At 44.6% G+C, this 20,719-nt stretch overlaps 1 protein-coding gene across 4 annotated transcripts; it reads right to left on the bottom strand.

Moving 5' to 3' along the window:
- Positions 1 to 437: 437 nt before the first annotated feature.
- RGS20 (regulator of G protein signaling 20) lies at positions 438 to 19,362 on the bottom strand. Of its 4 annotated transcripts, none has more exons than XM_085221099.1 (5): positions 19,223 to 19,362; positions 9,866 to 10,014; positions 5,882 to 5,968; positions 4,632 to 4,866; positions 438 to 3,349 (listed from the first exon to the last, which is right to left on the bottom strand). In XM_085221099.1, the coding sequence occupies exons 2-5, from the start codon at positions 10,009 to 10,011 to the stop codon at positions 3,161 to 3,163; spliced, it is 657 nt and encodes a 218-aa protein (XP_085077225.1). In that variant the 5' UTR covers positions 10,012 to 10,014; positions 19,223 to 19,362; the 3' UTR covers positions 438 to 3,160. The 4 variants fall into 4 exon arrangements, with proteins under 4 accessions (XP_085077225.1, XP_085077223.1, XP_085077224.1 ...); XM_085221097.1 differs by lacking the exon at positions 19,223 to 19,362 and adding an exon at positions 18,854 to 19,111; XM_085221098.1 differs by lacking the exon at positions 19,223 to 19,362 and adding an exon at positions 17,632 to 18,820.
- Between the last annotated feature and the right edge of the window lie 1,357 nt (positions 19,363 to 20,719).

Here is a 20,719-nt window from a genome sequence, read left to right as displayed (position 1 = left end):
GTCATGTTTCTTGAGTGACGCTGCTGCTCAGAAGATACTGAAGGCTTCTGGATCTTTAGCTCAAAGCCATTTCCTCATACATAATTCTGTTAACTTTCACAGGAGAACATTTGATTTTTAAATGATGTTGTCCTGACTGTCTTTTTTGACTTGCACTAAACAGAAGGTAAACAGCTGCTCAGTGACCTAAGCTTTTGTGAATCCCATTTTGAAGTCGCATGGCATTTCCCAGATATTGTCAAGAACTGCCTATTTTTTTTTTTTTTTTTTAATTTGGAGTTCTGGATTCCCCTTGTGATCACATACTTTAAATAACATTGAGGTGGACTCTGATCACATTTTCTGTTTCAGCTGTTATTAATCAGGAGGCATGCTTAATGTTTCTCTGATCAATTTTAATTGATACAGTAGAATCTTTCAGCCTGTGTATGTTTAGATGTTTTTTTTTTTTCCCTCCTCCATTTGTACTGTGCTAATTACTTTTAAAGGTCAGTATAAAGCACAATGTGTTGACTGAAGGAGGCCATACAATTTTAATACTACTTAGCAGGCTCTTGGAAAAAAGCAGTCTTTAACAGTATGCATGTTCTGTGAGAGTTGTTGGTTTTTAAAGTACAGACATTGAAGAAAATACCAGTGGGCTGGATACTTGTTATAGCTTAATGATATCCTGTGGTTAAATAAAGGCCAAGGCAAACCACCCATGCTTATTTTCAAGCTAGGATAAGTTGATTTTGTAATTTTTTACTTTATGAATTATAAATAATATTTTGCATCAATATTATTGTTTTCTTTTCTCTATAACGTCTTGCTTATAGTAACTTATAATTCACATTTGCAGTGGAAAAGATTTGTGCACAATTAGCAAGTACATCATAATGAAGCGTAGTTAAAAACTTGTCTTCTGTGTGAGTTTTGTTTTGCCTTTTTCTTTTTTTTCTTTTTCCTTCAATTAAATCCAGCATTGAACAGCCTCAAAATAACATTGTTGAAGGAAGAAGTGACTTATTTTGTATGAGATACTCTCAGGGTGCCTAGGGACTAGTATTGAATGTCAGTTTAAATTTAAAACTCAGCATTAAAGTTTAAGGTTTTCCAAGAAAGATGAGCACTGCAAATATCAGCACACTGTAATGCAGAAATAAAATGAAAACTACCTTGAGTATTTTAATTATTATGGAATATGGAAAATGGGAAATAAGCTTAGAAATAACTACTTTTTCTTTAAGTACTCTCATATTAGCCATAGAACTGTCCAATCCAATATCATTTTGTCTCCCCTTTAATTTCAGCATATATATATATATTTTTTTTTTCCACAGGATAATAGAATGCATTGTCTACTATAAAGTATGAGTGTTCCAGCTGTCTTCCAGCTTTTAATGAGGTATCTTTGCAGGGAAAGGAGATAACTTAAAAGAAATGAAACAGTCCATTTCAGTGAAATGGCACGCTTTGAACTTTTTTTGATATGTGTGTCTGATCTTTCCAGCAAGCAGAATCTAACCTAGTTAAACTTACTTTGTCAGCTTGGAGTTTTAGAGCAGCATTACCCAGTCTGATTCAAATAGCACCACTGGCATTCTCAGTTTGACTGCAAGCTCCCCTGAATGCTGCCTTATCAATAGGTCCAGTTTGTTCCTTTGTTGCCTAGCATGCTATACTTTATATAACCAAGGCTGTACTGGTAGTGTTTTGGGATATGCCAAAGTCAGTTTAGAGAACCTGCGTTCATAAATGAAGCAGTGGCACATCTGCAGTAGAAGTAGGTAGAAGTGATTCCTCTTGACTTAGTGCTCCGGGTCATCCGGTTTCATACTGAAGGAAAAAAGAGCTTTGCTTTCCAGTCTTTCAAGGTGGTTAGTTTTATGAGTTGTTGTTGTTTTTAAGTTGGTGTGTTGAATCGTGTCAGTTTTGGAAGGAGACTGTAGAAACTAGTCCACAGCTATTGTAAACTTACCTTGTGTTAGGTCTTTTGCTGCAGTGAAAAAGCTCCTTATTTGTTTGATAATGTGAATATGGTTAGGGGAGATCACATCTCCTATCTAGTGTACTGAGGCAGACAAATTAATATCCTAAATTTTGCTTTGCTATTCCCATTTCTTTTTCTTCTTTTCCTGAAAGTGCTCTTTTAATGCTTTTCACGGTGCTAGAATTAGGAGTAATGTAATGCCTTGGGTGAAGTGTAATGAACGTAAGTTTATTAGCTGATAAAGCTGTTGCTTTTCTTTTGGACAGTCTGAAAAAGTGCTATGGAATGAGATAGTTCTGGCTTCCATCGTTTGTCAGTGTGAGGTATGAGTATTCGTTACCTAAGCCTTACAAGCTCTGTCAGTGAACAAGTCAAATTAGTGTGTACAAAACCAAGATGACTGATAGTGCCACTCTTTCAGGAACAAACAATGAAATGCTTTTTACACCTACCTACAGAGGGAAGTTAAAAATATGTGAGAATTGTGCTTTATTTGAGAATTTCAATCCCCAGACTCTTCTTCCTACTCAGTAAATAATTTTGTTATAAAGTTAAGTATGAACTTAAAAATGCTCTCAGTGAACTCCAGTAGTAAAATAACAATTTTTCAGCAAAAGGTTTTTATAGGCAGCATTAATTATTTCAAAAATTAGTTTTCGGAAACTTGAGATCATTACTGATTTCCATTATCACATGTTATGCATCAGATAAGACAAGTGGGGTTTACCTGCACCGAGCACAATTCATACAGGAGGTGAAACTTGATCTTGTGTAACCCAGAGAGTGACGGTACAACTGTTCTTACTTTGGTGGTAGTGTGGATGGAGCAACTGGTTTGACTTTCAAGAAAACTGTGACAGTCCACTTAAAATGAGTTTTCATGCTCAGTACTTCAGATATACATTATAAGAGACTTGTGTCCAAGTTGGATGCTGCAATGTAAAAATACTGCTTTTTTTTTTTGTTTTTTAACATAAATGTTCTTCATTCTCTTTTGCAAAGTAATACTTCATTTGATCAGAAACTGTCGTTAGCTGATCGTATCAGAGCCTTGTGCGGGTTCCAAGCATTCAGTCTGTAGTAAAACTTGCCTGAGTTGTTTTCAGGTAAATGAATACTAAATCCCCTGTTGATCGGGGTAGCCCAGAGTCCCATTTGTTTTAAAATAAATACATATAAGAAAAAATCTTATGCTTCAATGGATTTTTCAGATAAGGACCGAAGCAAGTCCTTATAAATAGCAGAGTTCATGAACCGCGGGTAGGAGTCTCTGTGCATTAAGGTGTAGATTTGAAGCTGTGCGTCATCGAAGGTATGTTGTGAGGGTTCCAGCATGTTTCGGTTAATCACTTCCCTTACTCTGGAGTCCAAGCTGACCTGCGTGTTAAAATAAAGAATCATGTAAGTAATAGTGGTGTACAGTTTCTTTGCTATTTGTTCTGTTGGCTTAAAAATATATATTTTTTAATTGTTTCAGTTGGTGTCCTTTAAGAGTATAAGGACTGTTAAATACGTGTATATTTACACCAAGAATGATTCTGTTGAAATTTGGCAATAAAAATCTATTGAATATCATCAGAGAAAGTTTCTCATAGAAGCAGTGTTGCTTGAACAAGCCCATCTGCAACCCTGTTGCTACTAAAACCTGAAAGACTGGAAGATTATTTCCAGACCGACTTCCTGCTCTGTAGCAGAGAGGATTTGTAATGCTTTGTGACAGCTGGTTTCCTTGGGAAGTAGTTCTGTGGTAAAGAGACTGACTTTGGAGTAAGCAGGATGACGCAGATGGAAATTGCAACCTGGAAAGACGGTGCTCAATCAAATCCCTATCTTAAAAAGCAGGATGAATTGATGTGAACCACAGGCATAGTTATAGAACGATTCCACATGCATTCAAGTGATGTTTTGGTTTTTTTTCCTGTAAGCACCAGTCTGTGGAAAGGTGTTAGCATTACTAGAATGCACTGACTAGATTTAAACAGCGTTTTTATCTGCATTTTATCTGCAACTTGGCACCACAAATAATGAAGTGTACAAATTTTTGCAAGAATATAAGAAAGTTTAAAATTCCTGCCTTCTTCTAGAATTATGCTCAAATTATGAATCAAGATATGTTTGAAACCTGGGGCATTTTTTACCAGCAAAGTGACAGGTAGATTTGAAAAATTTTCAAGCTAGCGTTTTTGTTGTGTGCCGTATTTTGAGAGCTGCTTTTTACACAAAGGCAATTTGTGCTGTGCAAATAACACTTTGTTTGTGGTTACTGTGCTTTTGGAGACCTGATCTATGTGCACTGCAAAAGAAAACCACTGATTTGTCCAACAGATTTTAAGTTGAGCAAGGATAAAATCTTCATCTCTGTCTTGAACTCCATGATCTTTATGGGTCCTTCCCAACTCAGGATATTCTGATTCTGTGTTAAGTTGTGCCTCAAACTGAAGCCTTCACATCAGCATGCCAAAGCAGCATAGGAAGAATTTTCTTACAGACGGTGAAAGTAGTTCTGACCATCTCACCTCAGTACTGGGTTTGTCTTTTACCCCTAAATCTCTACTTCTTAGCAGTGGAATGTGGGGAATGAGAGATATTCCCCGGGTATTCTAGCTTTAAACACATCAACCGTGCAAAACAGCACCAAAGAATGGGGAAAGCAATATACCTCCTTTGGAGAAAGGATAGAAATATAATCTTCATAAATCAGTCTTGCTTTTTCTTCGATGACACTTTTGTTGGATTCCTGTTTCAGTTCCTCGCAGGCCATCCAGAAAAGCATGTTTTCTTCACTGAATTCTGTTCGTAGAAATTCACGAAAAGCATTTCGACCAGCTGGCGTAAGCATCAACTTGTCAAATGACTGAGCCCAAGCATTCACTTCTTCAAGAGTAGGAGCGGGGCTGTGGAGGTAGGATGAGAGGGCAAGAGAGAAATGAGCAATTGTTACTTAAACTATTTTCATCTGGTAGAAGGCATCTGCCATCATGATGGAACAAAAATGCAAAGTTCATGAACCTCTTTACTCCTTACTGGAACTACCCAAGTGCAAACTGCAGTAAACAGATGCGTTTTTGATAAGATGATTGCCTGTACGTTGATGCAGAAATTGCACTTTACTGCTCAGAGTAATTGCAGTAAAAAAAAAAAAAAAAAAACCCTCGGCAACAACTAAGCTTTTTATTATTCATAATAGTCCTTACTGAATCACTGTGTTACAAAGTGTATGAAAATATGTAAAAAGCAACAATCCAAATACCACAACAGACACCCTCCAATCTACTGCAGCTTCACAGATCCTCCTACCTGCTTGGGCAACTCTTAAGAGACAAATGCCTGGTTCTTAAGAGTATCTGAGGCCTTTTCTAAGGCCGAGCTGCCAGGTAGCTCCAGTTATGTATTAACTGAATGGTGAAAGTATTAAATTTTTTTCAGATAAAGGATAGACTGTGTTTACAGTAAGGCTACCCAGAGAGGTTGTGGATGCCCCATCCCTGGAGGTGTTCAAGGCCAGCTTGGGTGGGGCCCTGGGCAGCCTGGTCTAATAGTAGATGTGGAGATTGGCAGCCCTACCTGCAGCAGGGGAAGGAGGTTGGAGCTTCATGAGCTTTGAGGTTGCTTCCAACCCAAACCATTCTACGATTTTATGACTCTGTAATTTACTATGTGTGTTTTTTTGTTTTTTAATCAGAAAGCATTGAAAACTGGAATGTGATTACACACCGCATATAAATGGGATGAAAGGATATACATCAGACTCTTGGTTCTTTCAGGAGCAAGAGATGGATGACTTGCAAATTCAGCTTTATTATTATCCACATTTATTTGCATATGTCTGATAATTGACTTTCATTATTTAATAAGATTTGAATTTTTGTTTCATTTCTTGTTTGATAGAGCACATGATAAAAGCCATACCTTTCCTCACAGTTCGGAATACCCTCTGCTTGGAGTTCATGGGATGTTCTCCTTGCTCTCTCTTCTTCCTGGTTTCTAACAGTAAGACTGTAAGGTAGTAAGCAAAAGTTTTACCAATTTTATGAAAGGAAAGGTTGAGTGAAAGAAATGCTAACAGGAGCCATAGTTATACTCTGATGCTAGCTCTTCAGTTGTGTAAGTTTAGCCAACTTTCATGCAGCAGAACTACACAATATCAGGAGTGTCCTTGGATAGAAAGTAATTTGTATCTGCAACAAAGTCTATATGTGCTCCACTGAGGTTTATTATACTGCAGTGTTGTTCTTACCTAAGTTACCCTTGATGCAATTATTTTATGTCACTTAAACTTGAGTGTTCTCTTTTCTTTGCTGATGATTCTTTTGATGCTGACTTTTAGCATGTCTCCTTTTAGCAAACAGGGACTGAATTCTGAGATTATTACATTTCAGTGAGAAATGCACATGTGCACACGAACAATTTGATCTGTAAAGCTGCTAACAGTTTGTCAAGAAGAAAACATTCCAGTGACTTACAACCAGTAATTTATATTAAATCTGTACTTCACCTGAGATAAAGTGGTACCGTTATTACAACTTCTAGGAAAATACCAAACTCTATTTCCTCATTTGTATCTTTCTTTTCCTCAATGTAACAGTTTGCTTTAATCTCTAAGAATCTCATTTGTCTCTAGCAAGGCTTTTTGTTAAACCAATCAATTCTTTTTTTTTTTTTTTTTCTTCTTCTTCCTTTTAAGCTCTTGCCTTTGTCTTATTTGCAGCCTTACTATTTACCACTTATTCCTTCTCTTGCTGTCTCCATGGGTGGTCCATCATCTGCAGGGACCTGGTGGGAGGATGGAGAATGGTAATATTTCAAGGCTTGGGAAGAGTGGCTGGAGGTTTGGCAATAGAGGAGAGAAAAACTGAAGAGATAGGGAAGCTTTCCTCTTGTGAGATTTGTGAGCAAGCACATCTTTTCTCTGCAACATCTGAACCATACATTCAAACCAATGAACTACTGGAGTTTGTGTTTTTAGAAAATAAGTAGTTAAAGCCTATTCGTGCTTTTCTATATTATTTTTGTGTCTACATTAAGTATTCTTTTTACCAGTGGTTCTGACCTTTTTTTAATAAAAGAAGTGGTATGTATTCCTCACACAAGAACTGATGTGCTTGTCAGAGTTGTTTTTAGACTGACGGGAACAAACATATCCAACAGAAAGGGGAAGAAAACAAATCAGCCTAAAAGAAATGTTGCCTTCAGAGGTCATGCTGTGCCTCACAAGATGCCCTTGCGGGTTAGCTCATTTCCTAGGAACGTATGGGTAAACAGAGCTAAGATTCAAAATGCATATTCTCAGGTTTCCAAAGAGTAGCATGCTGGAGGCTTCAGTTTTAGCTGCAGAGCGAACATGGGCTGTGGGAATCTGACTGAGAGACTCGTTTCACCATTTCATTCTAAATCTACTATTAAGTGTATGCTGGGTATTGGCTGTTCTGCAAATCAGCTGCATGACTCAGGCAGACTGTTATTTTTATTCCTATTCATAACTTTTCTGTTCAAAGTACTTGAGCTATTTAGAGGAAAGGTTTTATGAACAGGGAATAAAAATAGCTTAATTATGGCTTGTTTTGCATTTCTTGCTACTAGAAAACAATTGTTCTCAAAGAAATCAGGGATTATTTTTAAAGCTAAAATGAGCAGCTCTGTTTTGGAGCCTGTATTGGATTCTTATTTTATTCTAGAGCGTAAGTAAGAATTTTCAACATTATGAAATTTGGGTAATATAATTCCATCTATTGAGTAAATTGCTTTCTTTGAATTGTTTGAATAGTGAAGTGCACAGATAATCAGCATCCTTGGGAATATTAGGTAAAAAATTAAAAAAAAAAAACAAAAAACTTATCAATAATTTCCAAGACAAAATGCAAGTTTTATGTACTCTGACTTCATAGATAAATGTCTGGGGTTTTCTTTTCTTATATACAAGTGTATTTGTAAGTGTAATAATGTAGGTCCCAAATGACCCACATGAGATTGTAGTGGACAACTGCTCGGGTGACACTGATGTTTGTATGGTGATGGTTGAGTATAGGCACCATTCTGCAAGGAAGCAAACTCTGATCCTAACCAGCATGGTATTTCTGTCTCAACATTACCATAGTTTACTTCTAAGCACCTGCTGCAAGGCTTTGTAGGATAGAGCCAGAGACCTTGGCATCCTGCAAAAAAAGAAGCCTTTTGTCCTTAACAAATGTTTTCTGTTTCCATCAGGGCGGACAGGGTTGGGTGTCTATAGGCTCTGGCGAGCTGCGTACTAATAGCAAAGGAATGATAAGCTTACTGTTCCCTAACTTATGTTCTCCAAAGCATTTGCTACCAGCTGCTGTTGGGAAAAAGTAATGGTGGAACAGATTCTTTGTCTGGTCAGTCAGGTTCTTTCTTCCACTTCAGTCCCAGGTTTGCTTGCTCTGAAGTGTTCATATGGTAGATAGTGTATTTACAAGAAGCACTCGGCGTGCTGTCAGTGTTTTGGTTTAATTCTTATGACTTAGACTTTTTTTTCTTTATTTCAGTGCAAATTCTGGTCTAACCCATTAAATTAGTAATGCACCCCAAACAGGAACAGGACTTTAGAATATGGCAAGCTTTGCTTGAATTTTAAATGAAATAAACTGCATCTGATATGAGAGTGAAGGTGGACAAATTGTTGTTGTTTTTTTTGTTTTGTTCTGTTTTTTTTTTTAAGGAATCCAGTGACTCCTCTTCCTGTTTGATTCCTTCCCTGATAAATTTTCCTCTTCAAAAGCTTGTAATAGGAGTTCTTTGAAAATATGTTCTGGTCCACTATTTACTGAAGGTGAGCACTGAACACTTCAGTGTTTAAAGTCTCTGATCCCAAGAGTTAGCTTGATATGAATTGCAGGTGCCATGAGTTGACACCACTAATTAATGACAACAAATCTGCTTGCCTTTACAACAGAGAAGCAGTGCCAGACACTTGGCTATTATCTTTCTGACCTACGCATCCTTACACGTACTCTTAACTCCCTGTAGCAATCTGTGTTCCTTCTAGGGCACAATCCTCCATCTAGAACTGTTACACATTATGGTATTGCTTTCGCTTTTTACTGGGAGTCCCAATGAAGCTCAAGGTTGAGGAGAATCACTATTAGTACATGATATACATTAAGTGTTCATTTAGTAGGTGATACACCAGTTCAAGGAAAAGGCCAAGAACAACCAGTTCTTAGGTTGCAGCTAACAAAGGCTACCAGGGAAGAAAAATAAAAGAAAAAGGAAGTAAAAGGGGTGGGGGGGGAGAAGCTAGACAAAACATTTCACTTGAATCACACCTGCAGTTCTGTAGGGATGGGTGAGGCTTGGGTCTATTCCTTCAGCTGCTGAGATGTTCTAAGTTCTGACCCTGAGTACTAATGCAGACAACTAAAAGCCAGGGTTTCCCTGAGCTGAGGACCACCTGGTACCACAGCCTTTTGTCTAAGGGTAAATGGCTATAGAAATAGAATCAGACTTAGATGCTCACTAACAAGATAAGCAGAGAGAGAATGATAAGGATTTCTAAAAGGAGGTATATAAGAGTTAATGTTCTAACTGTCTTTTTTTGTTGTTCTGTTTCTAACTTCAGTGGAATGTGTTGCTGGGGCTTCATTAAGAAGGTGATCGCTTGTGTGTGTGTGCACCTGCAAAGCTTAGAGAAAGGCTAACGCAAGGACTAAAACATCTCTTAAAATGCTTTCCTACTTATCCTCTTCTGAAGGTACTGTACAGAGATTAAACATGTATATATTGTTATTTCAGTGGCAAAAAAACGCACTGCAGTAAAAAGCAATGTCTCCTAATTGCAGTGTTGCTGAATGCCCCAGGCGGTTTGTTTGCTTCCTGCTGTCCCACGTGCTGGCTGTTACCTCCCTCCCCTTCTGTGCTGGGTAAGAGCCGTACCAGGAGCAGCTGCAGCAGCAGCACCAGCAGAAGCAGCAGGCGTTGGGCCCGCGGTTCCCTACGCTGTGCTGAGTCTGCATCGTGCCTGGGGTCTCCTGGGTTGCTGCCATCTGCCGCTTGCGCATCTCCGTCCGCTCCGATCCCATGGGCTGCAAGAGAGCAGGACAAGGGAAATGTAAAGCACATCTGGGTTTTATCATTTTAGTTTTGTCATAAAAATCGACTGAAAGCTACAGCTTCAAGCCTGCAAACAAACAATGAGACAATTATTGGTGGAGCCCAAGTTCTGCTGATTGTTAAAGAAAAAAAAAAAGGTCAGTGAAATGACAAGCTGTGCTGCACGCACTGTCCCTTTCTGACCTGTGTGAGCTTCAGCCTTGCTCTGCAGCACTTAGTATGTGCTCTCTTACTCCGGGAGTTGTGCTGTGTCTTAGTGCCTGGTGTGTTTGTAGATGAATTACCAGCTTGTGGAAAAGTGAGTGCAGCTTCACAGGGTCACAGGGGTTGGAAGGGACCTCTTGTGACCATCTAGCCCAACCCCCTGCTAAAGCAAGTTCCCTACAGCAGGTTACACAGGAAAGAATCCAAAGTGCCTTTGAACACCTCTAGAGAAGGAGGCTCCCAGCCTCTCTGTGCACCTTGTGCCAGTGCTCCAGTGCTTCAGTTGGATTGTGTTTGATCCTTGGATATGTAACAGTCATCCTCCTGTACCAAATGATACCTTTGTGTGTAAGGTTTTTTTTCAGGTAGCTAAGCCTTCCAGAGGGACGTGGACAGGCTGGAGAAGTGGGCCCACGTAAACCTAATGAGGTTCAGCAAGGCCAAGTGCAAAGGTGTTGCACTTGGGCCAGTGCAATCCCAGGTGTTTATACAGACTGGGGGAAGAGCCCCTTGAGAGCAGTCCGCCCTGCAGAGAAGAACTTGGGGGTCCTGGTGGACAAGAAGCTGGACATGAGCCAGCAGTGTGCTCTTGCAGCCTGGAAGGCCAACTGAGTTCTGGGCTGCATTAAAAGAGGAGTGGTCAGCAGGGAGAGGGAGGTGATTGTCCCCCTCTACTTGGCTCTTGTGAGGCCCCATCTGCAGTACTGCATCCAGGCCTGGGGCCTCCAGCACAAGAAAGATATGGAACTCTTGGAATGGGTCTAGAGGATGGCCACTAAGATGATCAGAGGGCTGGAGCACCTCTCCTATGAGGAAACATTGAGGGAACTGGGCTTGTTCAGCTTGGAGAAGAGAAAGCTCTGGGAGGGGCCTCATTGTGGTCTTCCAGTACTTGAAGGGAGTGTATAAACGGGATGGGGAACAGCTGTTTACAAGGGTGGATAGTGATAGGACAAGGGGGAATGGTTTTAAACTGAGACGGGGAGGTTTAGGTTAGATATTAGGAGAAAGTTTCTCATTCAGAGGGTGGTGACACACTGGAACAGGTTGCCCAAGGAGTTGTGGATGCCCCATCCCTGAAGGCGTTCAAGGCCAGGCTGGATGTGGCTCTGGGCAGCCTGGTCTGGTGGTTGGTGACCCTGCACATAGCAGGGGGGTTGAAACTCGATGATCATTGTGGTCCTTTTCAACCCAGGCCATTCTATGAAATCTTCTCTCGAGACCATGATGATTGTAGGGAAACTAAAATTAGCAGTTACAGATTTGGGGTTAGTTTTGTGTTGATAATTTAGTACCATATTTGAAATATAATCTGAGAGCCAAAGAGAAGATAGTTAAAAGTTGCCTGTTTAGAATGTTCGCACAAGTCTAGGAAATGCTGTTGTGAGATGGAGGAGGAATGCAGAGACGTTGTCACAGAGTTAAGGAGAGTCAGAAATACGTGCATTATTTTAGCAGAGCACAGCACTCAGTTCTGCTGGATTTTTTTTTTTTCTGCTGAATTTCTTTTTGTTTTATAGATCTTAAGAGTTTCTATTTTGCTTTTTTTTTTTTTTTTTTTTTTTTGTGAGAACCACCCACTCTCCCAAAAGAAATATGTATGACATGCTGAGCAGAAGATGCACCTGTTTTGCAGGAAGAATAAAGCACAAGAACAGTGCAGACAGAAATGATAACCCATTTGTAAATCTATAGACCTAATCTCAGCAGCAATACGTAAATGCCCAGACGTAGAAAATCAGAAAAAGAACACAGCTTCCAAAAAACCCACAGCATCGCTCATTTCAAAGTGTGGAAGCGTAAATGTGAAATGCAGATCACATCTGGAAATTCAAGTTTCATACTAATAGAATAAAAGACTAAATATTAACTTCCCTTCAGGTGCCTCTGCTGTTTTAAAAGTTTTTAAAAGTCTTTGTGGTTCAATTAGAATGTAAAAACTGTAATACACTGAGGGATTGGTAATATATGTAACAGTTTTTCAGGCTTCCTTGAACAGTAAACAGTTATAATTGACAAGAGAAGAGTAACTTGGAGTCAGAGATGTATACTGTTTATGCAGCCTAACCTATCCAGGCTTCCTTCTGAGATGTTTTACATAGGTAGTTCACACATTCATCTCCCTAATAATCCATTCTGCAGTTAACTGACAGTGGTATGTGGAAAAACTGGTTCCTGTTAGCTTTTATTCAAGGGAAGAGATAGAGGGTGGTGGATGGAGGAGGAATATGCTCTTTCACCCCACCTCATCCTCCTATATGTTAATTCAAAAAAATCTTTTTGGATTCCACAGTTGCCATTTCAGTTTCTTCTTCACAGTTCTTCTTTGACATTTTTGATGAAGAGTACAGACATAGCTGTTCAATAAAAACTACCTGGTAGCAGTGAGTTCTTCGGTTCATTTGTGAATTATTCATCCAGAAGATTTCATAGAATCACAGAATGGTTTGGGTTCAAAGGGACCTCAAAGAACACCCAGTTCCAACCCCTCGCTGTGGGCAGGACTGCCTCCCACCAGCTCAGCTGCCCAGGGCCCCATCCAGCATAGCCTTGAGTGTCTCCAGGAATGGGGCACCCACAGTCTCTCTGGACAGCTGTTCTACTGCCTCATCACTCTAGTTTTCTGATATTACACATATTTATGAATGTCCATCTCTTCTTACACAGATTATGGAAAAGAAAGGACTGAGCAGAATAAATTTACTTTTTTTTCCCGTATGGTACATGTGATAAAGGTTTGGAGTGGGTCACAAACTGAAAGGACGTGACTTTCTGTGCTGTGTTAGCAGGAGTACCGTGTTAAGATACAGGAAGTAATTTACTCCTCTGTGTGAGTACCTGTGGGTATCACGGGCTGCGTGAGTGCAGCACATTATTACAAGTTGGAGAAACTCCTTTGGCGGATTGTACTAAGAAAAAATCCATCTGTTGGTCCAGATTCAAGGAACAAGCAATGAGCCAATGATCCATGCAGCACCACTGTAACCTCTGGCTCTAAACCAAACCACAGTTACATCGTTACTTATTCTATTTCATTGGGACTAACTCCCTTTGGTCACATAAGAATTATTAATACGCAGAAGAAACAGATGTCTTGTATAAAGCATCTACATCTTGTGGTTCCATCTTCTAAGCAGAACTGTGAAATACAGTTAAAAATTCATGCTTGCAACATGAAACTGTGATCACTCTGAGACCATATAAATACCAAACATGAGATCTGAACCCACTGTAAGTTACTAGGCTCTGCTTACTGCCCTGTGGACCCTACTGCTATAATACACAGTATTAGTGACGTTATCTCTGCAGGCTTGTCATTCCACAGGATTAGGTTGAAGAACTTAAATCACCTGTAATCAAAATGAAAGTGTGACTGCTAATGCCACGAGAGGGCTTTCCTTATTTTCCAGACCAACACTGCAGGCAATCAGGTTGTTTTAATACTGAAAAATGGCAATTACCAATGGCATAATGAGCCAATAGCATACTTATAAAGTTGGTAAAGGAAAGTACAGATGTTGATACACGTGTATGTAGTTAACTACGTTTCCTTCTGGGTCCCAGCTGAGAATACACTTTGCAGACTCGCAGGCAGTGGCACAAGGAAGCAGAGGAAGAGGCACAAGTGCACTGCTCCCCTCCAGCTGCTGCTTTTTACACATAGCAGAAGAGGTGGCTTACAGCCTGATTAATGATTTGCTTTGCTGTTTTGTTTTAAACTGAAAGAATGATCCCTGTTGTCTTAAACCGCAAACGTGACGTTGTGGATAAATGCGTGTACACAGCTGGGCAGGGAAAGCATTAGCTGTAGCAATCAGCTGGAAGATTTTGGAGTTTGAGGAACTCTGAGAGCTGAAGTGTGTGTGTTTCCAAGAGTAAGGGGTTCTTCGGAGCTATTACTTGGCTGTAGAAGAAGAGGGTACATTGCTGATGAAAATAAGGTACAGAGCCATCCTCCTACACCTGGTGCCTCCAGATCACCTACATCAGATAGGAGCCTGCTTTTCAGTCAATATGGCATTGAAGTGGGAAAGAACCAGTGATCAGGCTGATAGGTTTATCCTCACAGAGAAATTTTGTAATCTTTATAATGATCAACCTCTTGGTCCAGATTACTGGCCTGTTGATTTTGAAAGTCCCTTGGGCAGTCACACTGAGCTTTGTTTTTTGAAGATTTGGGCAAGACTTGTATCACTTCTTCAAGGTAAGGGAAGAAAGGTCCGTGAAGAGAGCTTAGGGGGACATTCATCAACCTAGCTTGTGAGTGATGAGTTACCCTCAGTATGCCAGCATCTCATCAAACTCAGATGCTCCTTGCTCTCTCATGCTTTTTTAATTCCCTATCACCTGAAATTCCCTCACTAGGTTGCTATGCTGCAAGAGAGATCTGTGTTTCTAAAGTTTGGTCTGATGGGAAAAAATAACACAATCAGAAATTGCTTATCTTCCTCTAGATAGTCTCTTTATACCAAAATGGAATTGCCGTTGCTGTAAACTCCCTGTGCCGTGAGCCTCCTTTATCTTCTCAGATTTCCAGGGCCCTTAGGAGGTGCTATGAAGCAAGAACAAACTGTAGAGGAAGCCTCTATAGTGGATACTGCTTGATCTTGAGAATTGGGGTCTGTTTCCTCTGTCCCCCACCATATGCAGCAGAAATTTGCCTGGCTTGAAATGGATTTCAATGGGGAAAAAAATTTAACAAGTGGTGATGGAGCGTTCATATGTGTTCTGAAACAGACCTAAAAGTTCTGTGATTTGTGATGGAATGAGGTAAGATACCTTAACAAAGTAGTTTAACTTTACTATCTCCAGCATTATTATTATTAGTCTGGGTACAGGTTTAGCCAACTGCTGGAAATGAAATAAATGAAATAAATGAAATAAATCTCTATGTCCAGTTCTATTAGTTTGCCCGCTATCAAGGACACCTCTGTTTACTTGGTGAGAGCTTGGGTAGCCATAAGTTAATAGAAGTCTTTCTAGTTCATATGAATAGGGAAGGACTAAAAGGCACTATTCTGTGGGTTCTTGGGTAGTCAGTGGGATCTGAGTTTGTTAAAATCAAGTCACTCTGGTGGGAGGTGGCATTCTCAAACTTTTGTCACCATTCAGTCTCAGCTGAAAGAACTTAGGAGCGCTGCATCAGCAGCACCAGTTATGACCCATCTGCACTGAGTCTGAGAGACTTCAAATACTGTATAAAATAATAATAAAAAGTAAGTTATCATTGCATGAGTTGCTCTTTGTATGGGGAATAAAATCTCCGAACAAGACGGTTGATGTTCAGGTGACATGAGGAGTTTCTGGGGTAAAACTCCTTGCTGTGCTGTGGGCTGGACCAGATGAGTCTCCCTGGATCATGCTTTCCAGTGGAGTTCTGCATCCACCTGCTTTGTGCTCTATGGGACTTCTGCAGACATTCCTGATCCATCCCTAGGGATGATCATTAGCTACACATAGGGGATCTCTCAGCTACCTATATCCTATAGGACAGTCTTTTGCACATAGGCACTTCATAGAATCAAAGAATTACCAAAGTTGGAAGAGACATCCAATATCATCCAGTCAAACTATTCACCTACCACCAATATTTTCCCCACTAAACCATGTCCCTCAGTACCAACATACAAATGTCTCTTGGACAAAGGCTGTGAGGGGTCTGGAGCACAAGTCTTACGGGGAGCGGCTGAGGGAGCTGGGATTGTTCAGTCTGAAGAAGAGGAGGCTCAGGGAGACCTCATTGCTCTCTACAATGACCCAAAAGGAGGTTGTGACAAAGTGGGGGTTGACCTCTTCTCCCATGTTACTAGCAATAGGGCAAGAGTGAATGGCCTCAAGTTGTGCCAGGGAAGATTCAGGTTGGATAATAGGAAACATTTCTTCTCCAAAAGAGTGGTCAGATGCTGGAATGGGATGGCCAGGGAGGTGTTTGGGTCACCACAAGAGACATTTGTATGTTGGTACTGAGGGACATGGTTTAGTGGGGAAAATATTGGTGGTAGGTGGATGGTTGGACTGGGTGATCTTGGAGATCTTTTCCAACCTTGGTGATTCTATGATTCCACAAATCTTTATTTTTATTAATTCAGAAATATTTGAATATTTGAAATTCTTCATAAGAACTGTAGGCTATGGCAGTTTGTTGTCAACTGAAATATGAATAGAAAGTTTGATAGTCGTGTTTCCTCCTCTTCATTGAGGAAAGTGACACATGTTTCCTGCACTAAGCAGTGTGCTGTTTTAAATATAGAAGAATTAAATACATGTTAATGAACGCATCCCCACACACACACATGCTTTAGGCATAGTTATTGTGTTACCTGCTGAGTGAGTTCCTAGTAGGAGCTCTTTGGAGATTTCGTGTTAGCAGAGATTTGGCATCTTGCAACAGAAGTGAGACAATGGCAATTTTTGGGAATGTAGGAACGAGGGATGGCTGTCAGTAAGGGGATGCTGGCAGCCATACCACATAACGCAGCTTTGTGCCACGGCTGCACCTGGGCCTGCTGAAGGCCTCAGCAGATACTGGACAGCAGGACCTTTCCCTGAGTGTAAGTAACAATTACGACATGCTTTTGGGTCCACAAACCTAGTGTCTTTACCTGGTATATTTCCTTTATTTTTTCAGATGAGCAGCAGCTCAGAGGAGCCGGGTTCATCTCTCCAGATCAAAGCATTGCTTTACATTTCAAAAGAAATAGCTGAAAATGCATCACACCCACATAACAACAGGTACAGCTGCCTCCATCGTGTCACTTCAGTTCAGGTTTTCTGCCAGGGGCTTAAACGTTCTCTGCTGCTCCTTCACTGGCACAGCTGCTCAGAGAAGCTGTGGGTGCCCCATCCCTGGAGATGTTGAAGTCCAGGTTGGATGGGGCCCTGGGCAGCTGAGCTGGTGGGGGACATCCCAGCCCACAGGCAGGGGGTTGGGATTGGATAATCTCTGAGGTCCCTTCCAACCCAAACCATTCTGCGATTCTATGATACCTCTGATTTGGACTCCATCCTGTAAGGCTTGACTGAAAAAGTTGTTTTAAAATGCACTTAGCAGAGTCACCCTCTGTCGCTATTTCTCCTGTAAATTCGGAAAGATGAGAGAGTTTTACATCTTTTACACAGCAAAAGCAACAAAAGCACCCAGCTACGTGTATGGGTGCCATGGCAGTCGAGCGGTTCAAAAGTGAGCATGGGTGAAGTTTGCCCAACACTGAGTCCGTTCACAAACCGGATCATCGTGAGCTGGAATTCAGCTCAGCCGACACCGGGCCCCAACCGCCACACCTCCAGCTTTACAGCCGGAGCGACTATCGCTTCAAGTACTGCTTGTGCTGATATTCAGGCACGCACACGCACACCGAGTTCATTCAGCTCCGCGCTTTACAAACCTCCTCCCCCACGCAAACAGCGCACCCGACGCACGGAGCGCTCCGCTCTCCGCCACCACCGCACTCCGCGGGCCGCTCGGCGATACCGGGAAGCGCTCCGCCCGGGCGGCGCTGCCGTCCCGCGGTGACTCACGGCGCTGCGCCGGGGCCGCGCAGCCGGAGCGGCCGCTGACTCATCCCGCGCGGTGCCGGGCGCGGGTGTGACTCACGCGGCTCCCGCCGGAGCGGGTTGCGGTGCGGTGCGCTGAGGGCTGCGCGGGGTGAGTCACCGTGGGGCAGAGACTGACGCTGCGCTCCTATCGCTGCCCGCCGTCGCGATTCGCTTCGGGTGGCGCTACGACGCTCCGCTCTGAATACCGGACTCGGCATCCCGCACCGCCACTTCGGCCCAGACGCTCTGTGGACTCCTTTGCATCACGCGGCGGCTCCGCGGGCAGAACGCTCTCTCAAAGATGAGGGCACCGCGCTGCTCCCCGGCGCGAAGGATCCTCGCGGTGCTTCCCGCCGCCCGCTCGGGACAACAAGTGGCGGCCGTTCAGAGGGACGGAATTTTGGGAAGCGGGGACACGGGGAGAGACCCCGGGCCCCGGGGAAGTCCAGAACAGCCGGAAACGGGCGCGGTGCTCCGCCCCGGGGCAGGGGGAGCACCTCAGCGGTGGTGCTCCCGAGATGCGAGACCAAGAGCGAGGGCAGGGATGGGTGGGGGGTAGGTGGGATGCTCTCGTCCTGGAGCACCCCGCACGCCTCGCTACAGCCTGCTGTTGGCTCGGACACACCCTTCGTTGTTCCGAGCTGAGGGCGGCGCTGTGGCCCCGCTGCCCCGCACGGAGCGGCCGCGGGTTCGGAAACCGCACGGGGCACCGCGGCACGGCGCGGAGCGATCGGATCGCTCATTTTTCAACAGCCAAAATGAAATGACGGAACGGTCGAGCCAAGCACATTGCGTCGCTAGTAAATTACTGCAATTCCCATCGGCGTGTACCGAGATAATCTCATTCAGTATTTGCGGCCGTGCCTCACTCTCACCACCTGCAGCCTCCTCCCGACGGCGGTGCCAATGACGGCAGAGGTCGGGACCCACAGAGGGGCGGAGGGGGGTGATGTTACCACGCGTGAGGAGGGGAGCCCCGCGATGCCGGCGTGAGGACCGCAGGCTCCGGGGCAAGGCAGCCCCCGCCCTGTCCCGTCCCGTCTCGTCCCGCCGCGGGACCGAGCTACTTACGGTGTCGGCGGCGGTGGGGACCCGTGGGGCGGCCGTGCCCGCTCCCACTCCCGCTGCCGGCCCGGCAGATGCGCGCTCTCCGCCCGGGGACGGCGGCTCCGCGGCCCTGCGCATGCGCCCCTCACCGGCCGGAGCCGCTCTGCGAGGACGGGGGAGCGGAGCGAGGCGGGCAGTGGGCGCCCGGCGGGGAGAAGTGCTGGAGGGAGCGGGTGCGCGTGTGCGTGCGCTCGGGGGAGGTAGGTGGGAAGGGCCGGAGGGGGAGGCGATGCAGCCACGGGGCTCGCACGGCTGCTTAGGTTTTCAGAGGTTCCCTAAATAAGAGCCGCATTTGTACAAAGCGGGAACGGAGCACGCCCGCACGTTAAGTACCTGCAGGGATGCGTCCTCCCGCCCGCTCTCTCCGCCCGTCGCTTACGGCGCGGCACCTCCGAGACACGGCGCTACCGGGGACAGCCGGGCAGGAGCCGCCCCCTCATCCCGCGCGCTATGCGGGCTACCCCGGGGCCGCGCCGTCGGGGCCGCTCCTTCCCCGCCCGCGGTGCTGCGGAGTCCAGAGCCGGTTGGGGGACGTGGGAGGACGGCGGCTTCCCCGCGGCGAAGGGGGAGGAGGAGGAGGATGGGGCGGAGGCGGCCCCGAGCGGTACTCACGGCGCCGGGAGGCTGGAGGACAGCGCAGGGCTGCGGCGGCGCGGCTCCGTGGCACGCCGGGCATCTCCGGCGCTCCGGGGAGGGGCGGCGGCGGGGCTGTGGCGGCGGTGGGGCGAGGAGGGGGGCTGCCGGGGGAAGCAGAGCCCAGCGTCTACGCAGGAGGGCGGCGAGCGGGCAGCGGGGAGCCGTGCCGCGGGGGGCCGCCAGAACCAGGGGGCCGAGGTGGAGCCCCGGGGCGTCTCGACGGGGCGCGCAGACGAAGCGCGGGCAGGGCTGGTGGGAGGGGAGCTGCGGGCGGAGGAAGGGGCTGGAGAGCAGCACTGAGAGCGGGGAAAGGAGCCCGGCGGCCCGCGGGGGCTGCGGGGTGACGGGGTGAGAGCGGGAGGGGGAGAGAGAGAGAGAGAAAGAGAGAGAAAAGACGTGATAAAATAAACAGCCTTGGGGGTTCCTTCCAGCTCAGGATATTCTATGATTCTGTGACCCGCGTAACAGAAGAAAAGGGAGCAATAAAATAAGCACGACCAAGGCTGGAGTCACCGCGGCAGGACGCTGTCCAGGGTGCTGAACCCGTCCGGCTCGGGGCTGCCCCGGCTGCTCAGCGAAGACGCTCCTGTTTCCCAGCAGTAAATCAATACCATCTTCCCCTTTCCCAGCAGAATTGCAAGGTCCCGGAGGGGAGGAAGTCACCTTACTACAGTACGAGCCCAGATTCGGAAGATGCAGAAATTACTCACGCCATTTAGATTCTGCCTCCCTTTTCTCTAGCTGCAATTTCTGTCTTTTCCAATTCTGGGCTCATTTTATTTACAGCCTTTCTACCTTCCCCTTTTCTGGCCCACTGCCATTTGTCTTGGCATCAAAGAGAAAGAGAGGAAGTGAGGCCTGCCTAGTGTGAAGACAGCCTTTCCTGCGGCGGTGTGCTCTCCCCCAAGGCCTACACCATTGTCGCAACACTGTTGGTGTGAGGAAAAGAGGCTTGCCTGAGTTGAGGCTGCAGGGAAGCTTCCATTCTGTCACACATGGAGTCTGCTGTTGCTTGGCAGCACAGGGAGCTCCCTTAGGTCTTCCCAGAGGGGTGAGCTAGGAAGCTGGACATTGTTCCCAGGAGAGAGGAGACAATAGAAAGAGCATTTCTACTGCATGGTGGCAAGGTCTTCTGGAAATCTCTGCCCTTTTTGTTGTGGCACAAAGCATGTGACTGGGATGTTTAATACATTT

This window comes from Meleagris gallopavo, chromosome 3 (genome assembly GCF_905368555.1).
Source record: "Meleagris gallopavo chromosome 3, MGAL_WU_HG_1.1, whole genome shotgun sequence".
In the NCBI taxonomy this organism is placed as follows: domain Eukaryota; kingdom Metazoa; phylum Chordata; class Aves; order Galliformes; family Phasianidae; genus Meleagris; species Meleagris gallopavo.
This window is presented reverse-complemented; position numbering and strand designations above follow the sequence as displayed.